The 13,981-nt window shown below is 35.4% G+C and overlaps 1 protein-coding gene across 1 annotated transcript; it reads left to right on the top strand.

Annotated features, from left to right (window-relative positions):
- The first annotated feature begins 9,005 nt into the window (after positions 1-9,005).
- LOC128158627 (uncharacterized) lies at positions 9,006-11,606 on the top strand. Its single transcript, XM_052821557.1, has 2 exons — positions 9,006-9,076; positions 9,683-11,606. Exon 2 carries the CDS (start codon positions 9,683-9,685, stop codon positions 11,405-11,407), a length of 1,725 nt encoding a protein of 574 aa, XP_052677517.1. The 5' UTR covers positions 9,006-9,076; the 3' UTR covers positions 11,408-11,606.
- Positions 11,607-13,981: the final 2,375 nt, after the last annotated feature.

Genomic DNA, 13,981 nt, shown 5'->3' with positions numbered 1-13,981 from the left:
AATAAATGCTATGTTCACTTCTCCCTACCTAACTAAATAATTATTTGTATTTACTTTTACACAGAATATCTAAGTAGACTAGTAATAATGCAGTGTGCTTCGCGGATCTAAGTGATTTTGTTTTCCCTGGTGCATTTCCACCTGATGCGTTTGAACCCTAAGGTATTTCACCACCAGTAATAGTTTAAAACCCGGGTTTATTCACCCCTTTTGTGTAAAAATGCGGTTATGGTAGAGAACTTAATAAGCGTAGCTTATTTTTTCTGTAGGGGGTCCTAGGCCAATTTTAAATAATTTTCCTATGTAAATTTAATAAGCTCCAATTTTCCCGAGGAGGGGGTCCAGATCCCCTGACCCCCTCCTTTCTAGATCCCCGCATGAAGATTAGTACATGTATCTAAATAATCTAAATATAAATAATCTGTCCTGTTTCACTAATAGATATAAGCATTACTTATCGTTTTTATGTATGCATACAGTGATACACTAGTACTATGATTATAAACAAAGCATTGAGATATTATCACATCATACGGAATTATTAATAAATACAATTTTTTTTCCTTTTCCTCAGTAAACAACTTATTATAAGTCTTACTTTTGGAATTGTTTTCAATATTGAAGGATACCTACTCTCTACAATTAAAGGTAGGGATGATAGGGTGCCAATTTGTTCACATTGCCGATTTCTTGTGCAGAGAACAGTAAAACTTTTTATTTGATTGTGCATGAATATTTCAAAATTAATTGTTGTACATGTATTTTGTTATAATTCATTCATTGATATATCAACAAAAAAGAATAAAAGCATTTGCTTCACAGCCAAGTTAAGTTTCTCTGTAGTTTCCAACTCCCCCCCCACCCCCCCCCCGCACCAAAATGGACAATAATTACATGAAAGTCATACAAATGTTTACTTTTTTAGTAAGTAAATCTCTAAAGATGTAAATAAGCACTGCAAACAAAGATGTGTGTATTTAATATACTACTACATTACACTTAGCCAGATAAAATCAGGATGAAGCTACAAGGGGTGAGTGGTACAAATTTACCAATTTGTCGCCATACACACAGAACACCAAATAAAGAAACTGTGAGTGGTGTGTGGAATGCATAAAAGATGGCGGCAAATTATTTCAAATAATCAGTGCAAAAACCCACAAATAGGCTGTTATTTGTTACATATCCTGCAAAAATTTGTAATCGTTACATAACATAGCCGATTAATTTATGTGTACATATGGTCAACGTACATGTAATTCTAATATACAAGAAGGCGGACGTATCAGGCGGGGATCCAGAAAATTAAATTTGAAAAATGATCGGTTGAATTACATTAAATGCTTTGAAAATTGTTTTAAACTATCGCACGGGTCAAAATGCATGATAGAAGCCATGTACAGTGTAATTGGAAACTTTCATTTTATATCAATATGTAGTATTACCTATTATAACAAATGAGAGTATAGCACAACTGCCATAAGCAATACATGTCCTTTACCGGCACCACCTCACTCCCTATAAAAACAAGAGGCCCAGGGGCCACATCGCTCACCTGAGCAACAATTGCCTTAATTCTGATCAAATTAGCTTTACAATATCAAAATATCTTGACAACGGAGTACAGTAGATCTTGCTTAAAAAAAAATTGAAAATCTGCCAATTTTTATCCACCTCTTATTTTTTAGTAAAGCCCCTTTTGTTGTTGTACCTGTAAGAAGATTTTTCTCTATTCCTATAAACCCCCCCCCCCTTTTCGTGGCCCCACTATTCTCTAGGGAATCATGGTTTCATCAAACTTAAATCTACCTTTAATCTCATAACCTGTGCTTTCACACTAAGTACTGAGTTTTGGACCGAAAACTTTCCCAGAATATTTTTAAGGATTGTAAAACTTGATCCCCCAATTGTGGCCTCACCCTACCCCCGGGGACCATGATTTGAACAAACTTGAATCAACACTTCCTGAGGATGCTTCCATTTTAATTTGAGCTTTTCTGGCCTAATAGTTTTTAAAGAAATTTTTTAAAAGATTTTCTCTATATATTCCTATGTAAAACTTGATCCCCCAATTGTGGCCCCACCCTACCCCCAGGGACAATGATTTGAACAAACTTGAATCTACACTTCCTGAGGATGCTTCCATTTTAATTTGAGCTTTTCTGGCCAAACAGTTTTTGAGAAGAAGATTTTTAAAGATTTTCTCTATATATTCCTATGTAAAACTTGATCCCCCAATTGTGGCCCCACCCTACCCCCGGGGACCATGATTTGAACAAACTTGAATCAACACTTCCTGAGGATGCTTCCATTTTAATTTGAGCTTTTCTGGCCTAATAGTTTTTGAGAAGAAAATTTTAAAAGATTTTCTCTATATATTCCTATGTAAAACTTGATCCCCCAATTGTGGCCCCACCCTACCCCCGGGGACCATGATTTGAACAAACTTGAATCTACACTACCTGATGATGCCTCCACTCAAAGTTGAGCTTTTCTGGCCTAATAGTTTTTGAGAAGAAAATTTTTAAAGATTTTTATCTATATATTCCTATGTAAGACTTGATCCCCTAATTGTGGCCCCACCCTACCCCCGGGGACCATGATTTGAACAAACTTGAATCTACACTTCCTGAGGATGCTTCCATTTTAATTTTAACTTTTCTGGCCTAATAGTTTTTGAGAAGAAGATTTTTGAAGATTTTCTCTATATATTCCTATGTAAAACTTGATCCCCCAATTGTGGCCCCACCCTACCCCCGGGGACCATGAATTGAACAAACTTGAATCAACACTTCCTGAGGATGCTTCCATTTTAATTTGAGCTTTTCTGGCCTAATAGTTTTTAAAAGAAATTTTTAAAAAGATTTTCTCTATATATTCCTATGTAAAACTTGATCCCCCAATTGTGGCCCCACCCTACCCCCGGGGACCATGATTCGAACAAACTTGAATCTACACTTCCTGAGGATGCTTCCATTTTAATTTGAGCTTTTCTGGCCAAACAGTTTTTGAGAAGAAGATTTTTAAAGATTTTCTCTATATATTCCTATGTAAAACTTGATCCCCCAATTGTGGCCCCACCCTACCCCCGGGGACCATGAATTGAACAAACTTGAATCTACACTACCTGATGATGCCTCCACACAAGTTTAAGCTTTATCGGCCTAATAGTTTTTGAGAAGAAGATTTTTGAAAAATACCAACAAATTTTCAATAATTCTCAATTATCTCCCCTTTAAAAAGGGCGTGGCCCTTCTTTTGAAAAAACTTGAATCCCCTTCACCTAGTGGTGCTTTGTGCCAAATTTGGTTGAAATCTGCCCAGTGGTTCTTGAGAAGAAGATGAAAATGTGAAAAGTTTACAACGACGACGACGACGACGACAACGACAACGACGACAGACAACGGACAAATTGTGATCAGAAAAGCTCACTTGAGCCTTTGGCTCAGGTGAGCTAAAAATGAAACAATTGTCGTTTTATTTGCCTAAATGTGTGTGGTTCAAGATTTTTCTAAAGGACATACCCGATTAGAATTGAAAAAGAGTCGTACTTTTTGGTTATATTTTGGTCCATTTTGGTAAATATATGCACCAGCGCAGCTCTAATTTATATATAATCAGGCCATAAATTCAAAATATTTTCAAAAATTAATAGCTTTAAATCCAGTGGATGAAAAAAAGGAAAGCAAGTCGAACTCGATGAGTGCTAATACCTGTGTTGAATGAATGGTACAGTAGGATATGCGCAAAAAAGTCCCGTCTACTCTTTCCTACCCTATATTTATTGGAATATTAAATCCGCTTATAAGAGTCAAATTAAAAATCAAGTATGGATATGTACCTGTTTATCAAAAGTAAAACTACTCATAATTTATCTACAGTGCATCGTTATGGAGCTACACAGAAAGTTTGCCGAGCCAACTAAAAAAAACCTGGAAAACGAAGAGAAAACAAAGTTGGGATAGAATAACTGGCAAACTAATTAGGACCATATAGCCCCCCCCCCCCCCCCCCCCCCCCCCCCTCTTGAAATGTATATACTGAAAACAGATTGGAGTACAACATCCGCACACAATTTAAAGAACATTTCATGTTTTTTTTATCATTTTCGCTAGCTAATGTAAGACATCACAAATACCCCAAACCCCCTCACGGAAAAGGAAATGCTAGGTGATGAGAGAGAGAGAGAGAGAGAGAGAGAGAGAGAGAGAGAGAGAGAGAGAGAGAGAGAGAGTCGATGTAAATCACAGGTGCGCTAACACCGTTAAAATTAAAGCTTGCTAGTTGGTCTGCCCTACCCTAGCTACATGTACCTCCTCTCTTTTCTCCTTTTAGAGGCTTAATTACTGTCTATATATGCTTGTAACAAATCAAATCAATTTCAAATTCTAAATCAAAACTGAATTTGACAATACAAACTCTCTCTGTGTCTGTCTGTCTGTCTGTCTGTCTCTCTGTCTCTGTCTCTCTCTCTCTCTCTCTCTCTCTCTCTCTCTCTCTCTCTCTCTCTCATATCGACAATGGCATTGCCATACCCTACAATACACTATTCTTATCTGGATTTTTGTCTTTGAGGTTGTAAATCATTATATCTTCTATGGTTTAAAACTTTATCATAACCTATATTTTGACATGTCGATTATTTCACTGAGTTTCGTTTCATAGCTAAAACATTTAGATTAAACAGATATTTCTTCGCGAGCCGATTTTTACACAGTTGGGGCGAATACACTTCGGGTTAAAATTGTTGGGGGGGGGGAAATACATACAGGGCAAACAAAACCATTTAGATTCGCAAAGCCAACAGTGTTATTTCTAATTTAATTGTTTTTACTGTGTGGGGTTAATTCATCAATGTTAATTTAACCATTTTATAACCACTATATAAGAGCTATTAAGACATTTATTTGTAGGAAAGAGCATGTATGAATGATCTTTATTTAGAACAGTTTGATGTTGCTAGGATACAGGTTTCAGATCCATGATTTGATTGGTTAATTTAGATATTAAATCTCGAATTTCGAATCTCGAATCTCGTATTTCGAATCTCGCATTTTGAATCTCGAATCTCGAATGATCCTTCTCGGCTTTCGTAGAGTAGGACTCCTGCGGAGACCAGAACTGGACCTTTTGTTCGGTTCATTTTGGTAATGGAGTTGCTGCGTCTTCCAGCTGAACTGGAGTAAATTGATTAGATTGCATTTATTTATATTATTGGGAGGGTTAATGAGAAACCTATTCTCTTTTGAGAAGTGGACAGGCATAGCCTACATCCACTTCTCTTCGCAAGCCCTCATATTTTGATTCTGGAAAACGTATAAATGTCGGAACCGAAGACGGTCTACGCTTCGACCCATGTTTCGACTCTAGTTTCCCTGAATTTTCGTAACAGACCTATTATTTCTACATTTAAAACATTATTTCATCCATGTATTACAAAAAAATCAACACTAACCCGCTGTCAAATCATTTTCCTAACTTCTACATCCCGGGTTTAAATTTTGTGTATCGCATTGTTTATCTAGGTCAGCGCAGATTAAATGTTTGTGTTTCGGATAAAATTGGAAACCTAATAAAGACAGTAATGTAGAAAACGTTACTGAATCAACTTAACCTAACAATGTACAAACAAATACTGAGTCACAAAATTACAAAGTTGTATTTGTTCCCTTTTTAATAATCTCTTTTGGTGACAAATTTGCTCTACATCTGTTTTTAACATAAAAACAAACATTGATTAATATAGCAAGCAACAAAGATTAAAATAAAGAGATTTTTTGTTTTCATGTGCCACAGTTACTTATTTAATCGTATGTATTTTGTTAATTTGTCTGAAATTGTAAACCCACTACTTAAACCTCTTTAAATTATAAGAAAAATATCTTTAATCTAAAGTCTACAATCCGAACAATATTTTCCGTTTTTTCCGACTATAATATTTTTACTTTTTAAACAACCTGTAGCGAGATGTCTCATAATTTAAACCCGGAATGTAGAAGTTGAGAAAATGGTTTGACAGCGGGTTAGTGTGGATTTGTTTGTGATATATGCATGCATTAATGTTTAAAATGTAGAAATAATAGGTCTGTTACGAAAATTTAGGGAAACTGGACTCAAAACATGGGTCGAAGCGTGGACCGTCTTCGGTTCCTACATTTACACGTTTTTCAGAATCAAAATATGAGGGCTTGCGAAGAGAAGTGGATGTAGGCTATGCCTGTCCACTTCTCAAAAGAGAATATGAGAAACCCAGCCAATATTGTATGAGAAGTCACATCGTTCATCAATTAAAAACACCGAATTACCGCCCATGTTTCCTTATTAATTACCCAAGGAATTGTATTTCAAATAAACCAGCTTTCTTTTAAAATTAAGATTAAGACGAAGTGTCCTTTTATCCTACCTAATACATGTGCGTACAATATAGGATGAATCTAACGTTAAGCAGTTAAGAGAAATTTGCGAAAAACCAACCGTTCAGATGGTGCATCAAAATTACTCGATTCAGGGACGTATAACTGTTGAAAGTCGGACCCTTCTCTACTAGTATATACGTTAAAATTTAAAAGCCTGACCTAAGAGATGAGTGTCATATGCGAGATGCTGTTCAATGCTGATGTTTTATTAATCACCAGTCAATCTGATGCCCCTTATTTCCTCGCTGCATCCTACCGACCGACACTTCTTATCTCCCTCTAATGAAGAGCAAAATTAATATTTAAAATGGCGCGAAATTTATCAACGGGATGAACTGCATTACACACATGGGGATCACAACCTGTGACCGGGGGGGGGGGGAGCACCTTTTTTGGCAGAGATGTAAATAATGGATGAGTCAAACAATATTTTACATGTACAGACCTACTACAGGCGCGGATTTTAAGGTGCGTCCTGGTAAGGAAAATGCGTGGATCCTGTTGTAAGAATCCATTTTAGTTATGATCTCCGTGCGCTTTGGGTTTTTTTTTTTGGAAACAAATAATTTTACATGTACCAATAAGTGTGCACGTGAGCGTTCATCGCTAATTTTTAAAATAATATACAAATCTGTCAAAATCAAAAATCTACAATTTCTCCTTTTTCTAGTCTTTATCTTAAATGTTATTGAATTATAAAGGTTTGAAGGGATTTCATTGATGTTTAAACACCAACAACGGAAACATTCTTGACTTAACAGAATTTTGTTAAAAATGTACCATTTAAAAAAAAGCTTGTAGATGTAATACATGTAATCCCTTTAGGTTACTTCTTCCCACGTCAAGAGTTTCTGTAGAGCAACTCTCGCCTTCAGAAGATGTTTATGATTAAAACTTAAAAAGAATTTTGAAGAAAATCTTAAAAGTCCATTAGCTATCTATAGAAAGTTTGAAAGAAAGTTAAAGATCTTACCTTTTTGTGGCAAGTTACTTCTGTTCTGCGTGCGGCAACGCCCTCCGCGTTCGGAAAAGCCGTGTGATGGGAATGTTTACAAAATTCCATAGAAACTATATATTCACATGGTAAACAGAAACGTAGTATTAATAATATGGAATTCGTTTATGGAATTATGTTGTGGAAATGTTTATTTGCTTAATTGTATTTTACGTCCATCTCGAAGTAAGATGAGCGATAAGCATGCTAGGTTGCAGATTTTTTGTCCTGGATGTCTATATATGACCGATGGGTTAGCGCTCACTGCTACGAAAATTGGTTCTGCATGCAGGTCTAGCGTTCAAAATACATTTTATTGTATTGTTTATAACCAAGAAAAATACGATTCATAGGCTTAACATATATATACATAAATAAAGTAAACAAACATATGTATACATTTTTTTAAAAACACCACAATCTTGCATTAGACTGTGTGTGCACATAGCAGTGTGCAAAATGTTCATTACAAAAGTAAACAGGATAATGAAGAGTATATTCTCAAAACAAAAACAATAATTGTATTTTTATCGTAATTTTGAGCATTTATATACTAGGTATTTTACCAAATTGCACAACTCTTTGATATTCTTTGTTGAAAGTAATTGAATAGGTTTACATGCAGGCGGAAAGCTTTTCATTTTAATTTTGATTCATTTTAATATTTTTTTTTACATACAACTTTCGTATCTCCTTATAAAATGGACATATTGATGAAATGAAACTCGTCTTCAATCTGTGATAGTGAACATAGTTTACAAACTCTCTCATTTCTATGGATATTAGAAAATCTGCCACGCTCAATCTCAAGTTGATATTGGTTTTGTTAAATATTCTTGTACTTAAAAATTACTACATAAGTGCTTATACATTATACATTATGGGGAATGTTCAAAGTAGCCATGATCTTCTTGTATAAACATATCGGTCATACAGAGCAGTAGTTCATATCTACATGTAATAATACATTATAATTTACATATCTGCATTATGTTTAAAATATTATAAGATATTTTTTTCACCGGCTAATTTTCTTAATGACATTAGTTATAATTATCATAAATATATTTTTATATAATAAATACATTTTCAGACGTCTTCGCACTTATGTGCGTACGTGCAGCTATTATACATGTCTATGGTACTACATATTATTAATTGGCAAATATACCAGTATACATTTTACATGTAAATGCACCTTTAGTTATATTTACAGATGGTATTTGACTTGCATAAACAAAACAATAATTTGATATATTCTTTTAGCACTGTATCTTTTTTCCGCATTTTTAAAATTATAATATATTACTTACGCTTGGTTCACAAACTTATTTGCTTTACTTATTAATCGATTACTGATGATTTACAGAAAGGGAAAACAAAAAGTCAGAATCAGGTTCGTTTTATGAATTCAAATTAAAGAAGTACCTCGTACCCTAGTCTGATTACCCCCCCCCCCCCCCCCTTATTCATACACTCTTCTGTACGAGTAAAGAGAAGGGGCTTGTTTTAATCAGACTGCTCGTACATATATACCCGTATCACATAGATAGGCCGGAAGGTTTAAATCTAATTTTAGCTCAACCAGGAAGTAAATTACACAAGTCTCGTATTTTCTCCCTCTGATCTCAGGGCGTCACTAGGTTACCTTGCTACAGAACTAAAGGTAAATTAGAATCATATTATAATTTGTTTGATACAAAAACAGTCATAACTATTTCCGATCATGACGGTACAGAAGTTAACATATTTCCTAGCGTAATATTGTCATTGTACTAAACCGAAAGTAGTGACCATTTTCATTGGTATATATTGCCATGGTCAGATATCAAGTTTTATCATATTCATCCATTTGTTTTGCACCTGTTAATAAAACAACAACAACAAATAATTGATTTGAAAAGGGAAGCTATTTACCTTATGATAAACCGGCATTATATTTTTTGCTCATTATTATACAAATATTAGACATCTACAAAAAATCCCGGATTCACATAATTAAGATAGAAAAGTTGATAATACGGAATAGACAAATAAATTGTCTCTACCTCAAAGTGTGACATTACAGTGTATACCTGTATGTCAATTCTACATGTATCTGCTGAAGATTATACTTACTACATGCATATCGATTTGAGTACCTGTATGTTTGTAAAGGGGGGGGGGGTGTAGATGGGTCCTAAATTCAGAGTTTTTAATGATCTTTAATAACAAATACACTTAATCAAATACATATAGCCTCAACTAACTTTTAGGCACTTTTACCATTTAGATGGCACTATCTGAATCCCAAATACCACCCGACGCCCAGCATTATTTGGTGTGTGGCACTGAAGACTGTGAGAAGAACTGCCAGTTTTACTGCAATGACTGTCACCTACGAATGTGTGAACTATGCATGGGTGAACATCAGAAAAATAAGAAAACCAAGAACCATGAAGTGGTCCATTATAAACAACGCAAACGTCGAATTCCTGTAGTGAAATGCAAGATCCACCCAACAAAAGACATAGATCTTCTCTGTGAGGAATGCCAGATTCCCCTTTGTTCTAAATGCACAGCCACAAAAGAACATCGCGGACATATTTTTACTGATCTAGAAATTGTCTTTGCTGAAAAGGTATCGCAATATCAAGAGGAAATTGACAAAATTCAAAATTATTTTGAGCCAGTTTCTCAAGACGTGAAAATAGAAATTGCTGGAGATGTCACAGAAATAAAGAAGATCATGGAAGGTATAAGAACAGCAATGAAGGCTGAAGCTGAGTTTGTTAAAAGAATGGTAGATGCAGTCACATCAGATAAAATAGAACAAGTCAATAAAATAGAACAGTCATTATTGCAAACATTAAACGGCCAAAACCAAGAAATAGATGACTTCATCAACTACCTTAATGATTTGATCCAAACATATTATGGTTACCTATCTCCCTCAAAAATAGAAAATTTAACATTATCTCTTAAATCAAAAAGCCTTAAAATTCGACCCGTGCCAGAGACATCCAAACCAGTCCCACCCGTATTTACTGCTGGTCAACATAGCAAGGAAGATGTCGCCAAACTACTGGGTAGAATAACTGTTCCTAACACTAAACCAGAGAACAGAAAAATAAAGCCCATGGAGACTGCCTCTACACAGTTGAAACCTACAGGGAAACAGAAGAAACAAAACAGAGAGAAATCTGACGTGAAACAAACACTGTGTCTGTCTTCCTCTGTCACCAAGGTCAGGGAGTACACAGTACCAGGATTTAATGGAGTATTTCATATATCACTGGATAAATCAGGCAGACTCTGGGTCAGTGATGGAACTGGTAAACTTATCCAAACAGATCTACAGGGGAATCAGCTACAGAAGATACAAACCAGTGGTGGATATGGCTATCACACAGTCACACAGGACGGGGATCTGATCTATACAGACAACCGCAACAAAGTCATCAATAGGATAACACCGGATAATACAATCACTGAATTCATTAAAACAGGAGACTGGGAACCACTCAGTATACACTCCTCCCACATCAACGGGGACATACTGGTGGGGATGATAAAGTATAGAAAGGCTAAAGTTACCAGGTACAACAAGACAGGGACAGAAATACAGAACATACAGAGAAACAACAACGGACAGGCACTGTATAGGTATCCACACTACGTCACAGAAAACATCAATGGTGATGTCTGTGTATCAGACTATGACAATGCTGTAGTGGTGGTGGATAAATCAGGACAACACAGGTTCTCCTACACAGGTCAGGGGTCATTGTTTTATCCCTATGGAATATGTACCAATGTACTCGGTCACATCCTGGTGTGTTTTAGTATCAGTAACACAGTTCATTTCCTGGATCAGGACGGTCGGTTCTTAATGTCTTTACTACCTACAGAACAACAAGGGGTAGAGGATCCCCGTAGTGTGTGTGTGGATGATGAGAACAATCTCTGGGTGGGACAAATCACCAGGACAGTAACAGTGTACAAGTATCTACAGTGAACATTATACATGTATGTCCATACAATAATTATGTACTGTGTATATGTTGTGAGACAATGTAACAACAACACCGAGATTGTGTACAATTACCGGTATCTACAGTGTTCAATGTAAATATGAACATGTTTATTCGTAATTTTAATCACTGTAATGGATTATTATCATTGCTGATGAATTAACAAATAAATATGCATATATTGCCAATTTTTTTTAATAGCTATTGAAAACTGCCTGACTAAATTTTGACAATGAAAAACTATTAAAATGACTTTTATGACTTTTATTAAAAATGATTGTAAATGATGTTATCGAACAATGATTGAATTATTGGGAATATTTTTCAAATAATATTTTAAACAATGACATTTAAAAAAACAAATATTATTCATAAGCACTGATCGCTAAATAATAACAGATACTTCCTTTTTACCTGTACTAATCTTATCAGGCGGAGTCAGAGGGGGGTGTACCCGGCGCATCTCCCCCTTCTAAAATTGTCAAAATAAAGTTAAAATATACTCCTTCGATCAAACAGAATGTAAAGCTTGCGAGTCCTAAATATGAACTTTTTGGAAACTTATGGGATATTTCTACATGTACATTACACTGATATCAACAGTGAGTATAAAATAAAAATATCCGTGTGAAACGTAAATAGAAAGTCCATTTTAAATCCCCTTTCCTTTGAGTTTAATTGTGACCAGTCATTCGGCTTTAAGTAATTTGTCATACTAGTTAGTGTTAAAACAACTCTTCCCAATATGTTTTGTACAATACAAGCTGGCATAGTTATCTTTGTTTCAACTTCAGAAACTTTGAACTTGATTTTTTTAAACTGATTAATTTACATCCATTCATAAGAAAAATTAAAGTAAACAGATATGTTTCATATATTTTTGCATGGCGGAGGGATTTTCTGGAATTGTGCAGGTATTATATTGACAATCGTTTAAAAAATTAAAAATCGTCCCCTTGGCCCCCATCAGGGTTGCTCAGACCCTTTGCCTAAAACTGGAGCCCCCTCCAACTTCAAATTAAATCCTGGATCTGCCCTCTGCTAGTAATTTTCTAAAGAATGTTGAGAAAAACAGATTACAAGAGGAAATATCACTATCACAACAGTGTGACTTTAAATACTTCATTCAGTTTATACCCTATTATACTTAATATTCAAAATAAAGGGACTTTCATGGGCTTTCCTATGGATCAACAAAGCCCCCCCCCCCCCCCTTTAAGGCTCCTGGGGTCCCTGTTTACAACTGATGCCCCCTTTAACTTCAAATCCTTGATCCACCCCTGTTTTATATTTCAAGATTAAAAAAAAATAACAGGATAATTAGCTTTATATAAAAGCACCGTGGTTACCCTACCCCCCCCCCCCCCTCCCTCCCCCACGTATTAGTAGTTTGAGGAATGGCGAGAACGGGTTTCCTTTTTAAATTTATTCATTCATTTTTTCCCTTGCTATTCAAGGTTTCGGACAAGTTAGAACTTGTGTCCTCCTACCGTTGGAACATGTAACTGCCGTGCGATTCACATCGATTCTCTTTGATCATCGTTGAGGGCGCTTGTGTACTGACACGTTACAAGGAGATACACCGATAAGACACCCCCTCCCCAACTTTCAATTTCCTTCAAACGTCAATCAGTAAGATTATTGTTTTATATGCATGTAAGTACATGTACATGTAAAAAGCCCATGAGTTCTCGAATATGTTTTCAAATATCTCAATGAGTTAATTAAATCAGTATATATTGATTTGGTAACACAAGTCTCCGGTATATACTGCGTGTACTGCCAAGGTCCTTGTTGATCACAAGAATTCTAGAATAAAGTTTCATGTAGAAATGTACAATCATTTCAAATCAATTATCAAATGAAACCCGAGGTTACATGAATTATAATGTATAGGCTAGTGTAAGTTCTACAGTATTACCGCTGCGGAGAGATACCAATAGTTTGTTGATTCATTCTATATCTGGGCACACTTGCAAATTCTCCAACATGAACGAAATCAAAGACGCATTCCTCTATGTTCTCAAAATATACTCTATTTAAGGGGGATTTGCAGACATCGGATACGAATGAAAACATTTCTTGAACTGACTTGTTTCTGCCCGACACTGGCATAAATGTTGCCAAACGAATATGCAGTCTTACATGTCATTTCGTTTGAAAAGTATGCATACAAGAACAAGACAATGCCTTTTTAATCAGTCAGAACAGTTGCCGAACTGCGCAGCTACAGACATATTTTGAAGATTTAAAAATCTAAAAAAAAAATATGAAGAAGGTTCATTGGTGTCCTCTCTACGGTTAACAAATTGATGTCTACGGGGATTTTGTATTGCAGCAGACCCGGATGATAACATTGAAAAATGAGATATTCCGAGTGATCTCCAAATGGAGAAAAGATCTAGATGTAAACATTCCCCATTAAATCTCCGTAATAAATCTGTTTTTGTTCCTGTATCGCGCACGTAAATGTTTTAGAATGAAAAATGATAATTTTTCCTTTCCATGAATTTCAATTGAACATTTTGCACAGGTATATGTATTTCTATTAATTAAAA

The sequence above is a fragment of the Crassostrea angulata genome, chromosome 8 (genome assembly GCF_025612915.1).
Source record: "Crassostrea angulata isolate pt1a10 chromosome 8, ASM2561291v2, whole genome shotgun sequence".
In the NCBI taxonomy this organism is placed as follows: Eukaryota; Metazoa; Mollusca; class Bivalvia; order Ostreida; family Ostreidae; genus Magallana; species Magallana angulata.
Note: the sequence above shows the minus strand (reverse complement) of the source record. Positions and strands in the feature narration are given on the sequence as shown.

Bases quoted from the DNA above. Each gene is read 5' to 3' on its own strand.
- LOC128158627 (XM_052821557.1), top strand. From the start codon at position 9,683: ATGGCACTATCTGAATCCCAAATACCACCCGACGCCCAGCATTATTTG.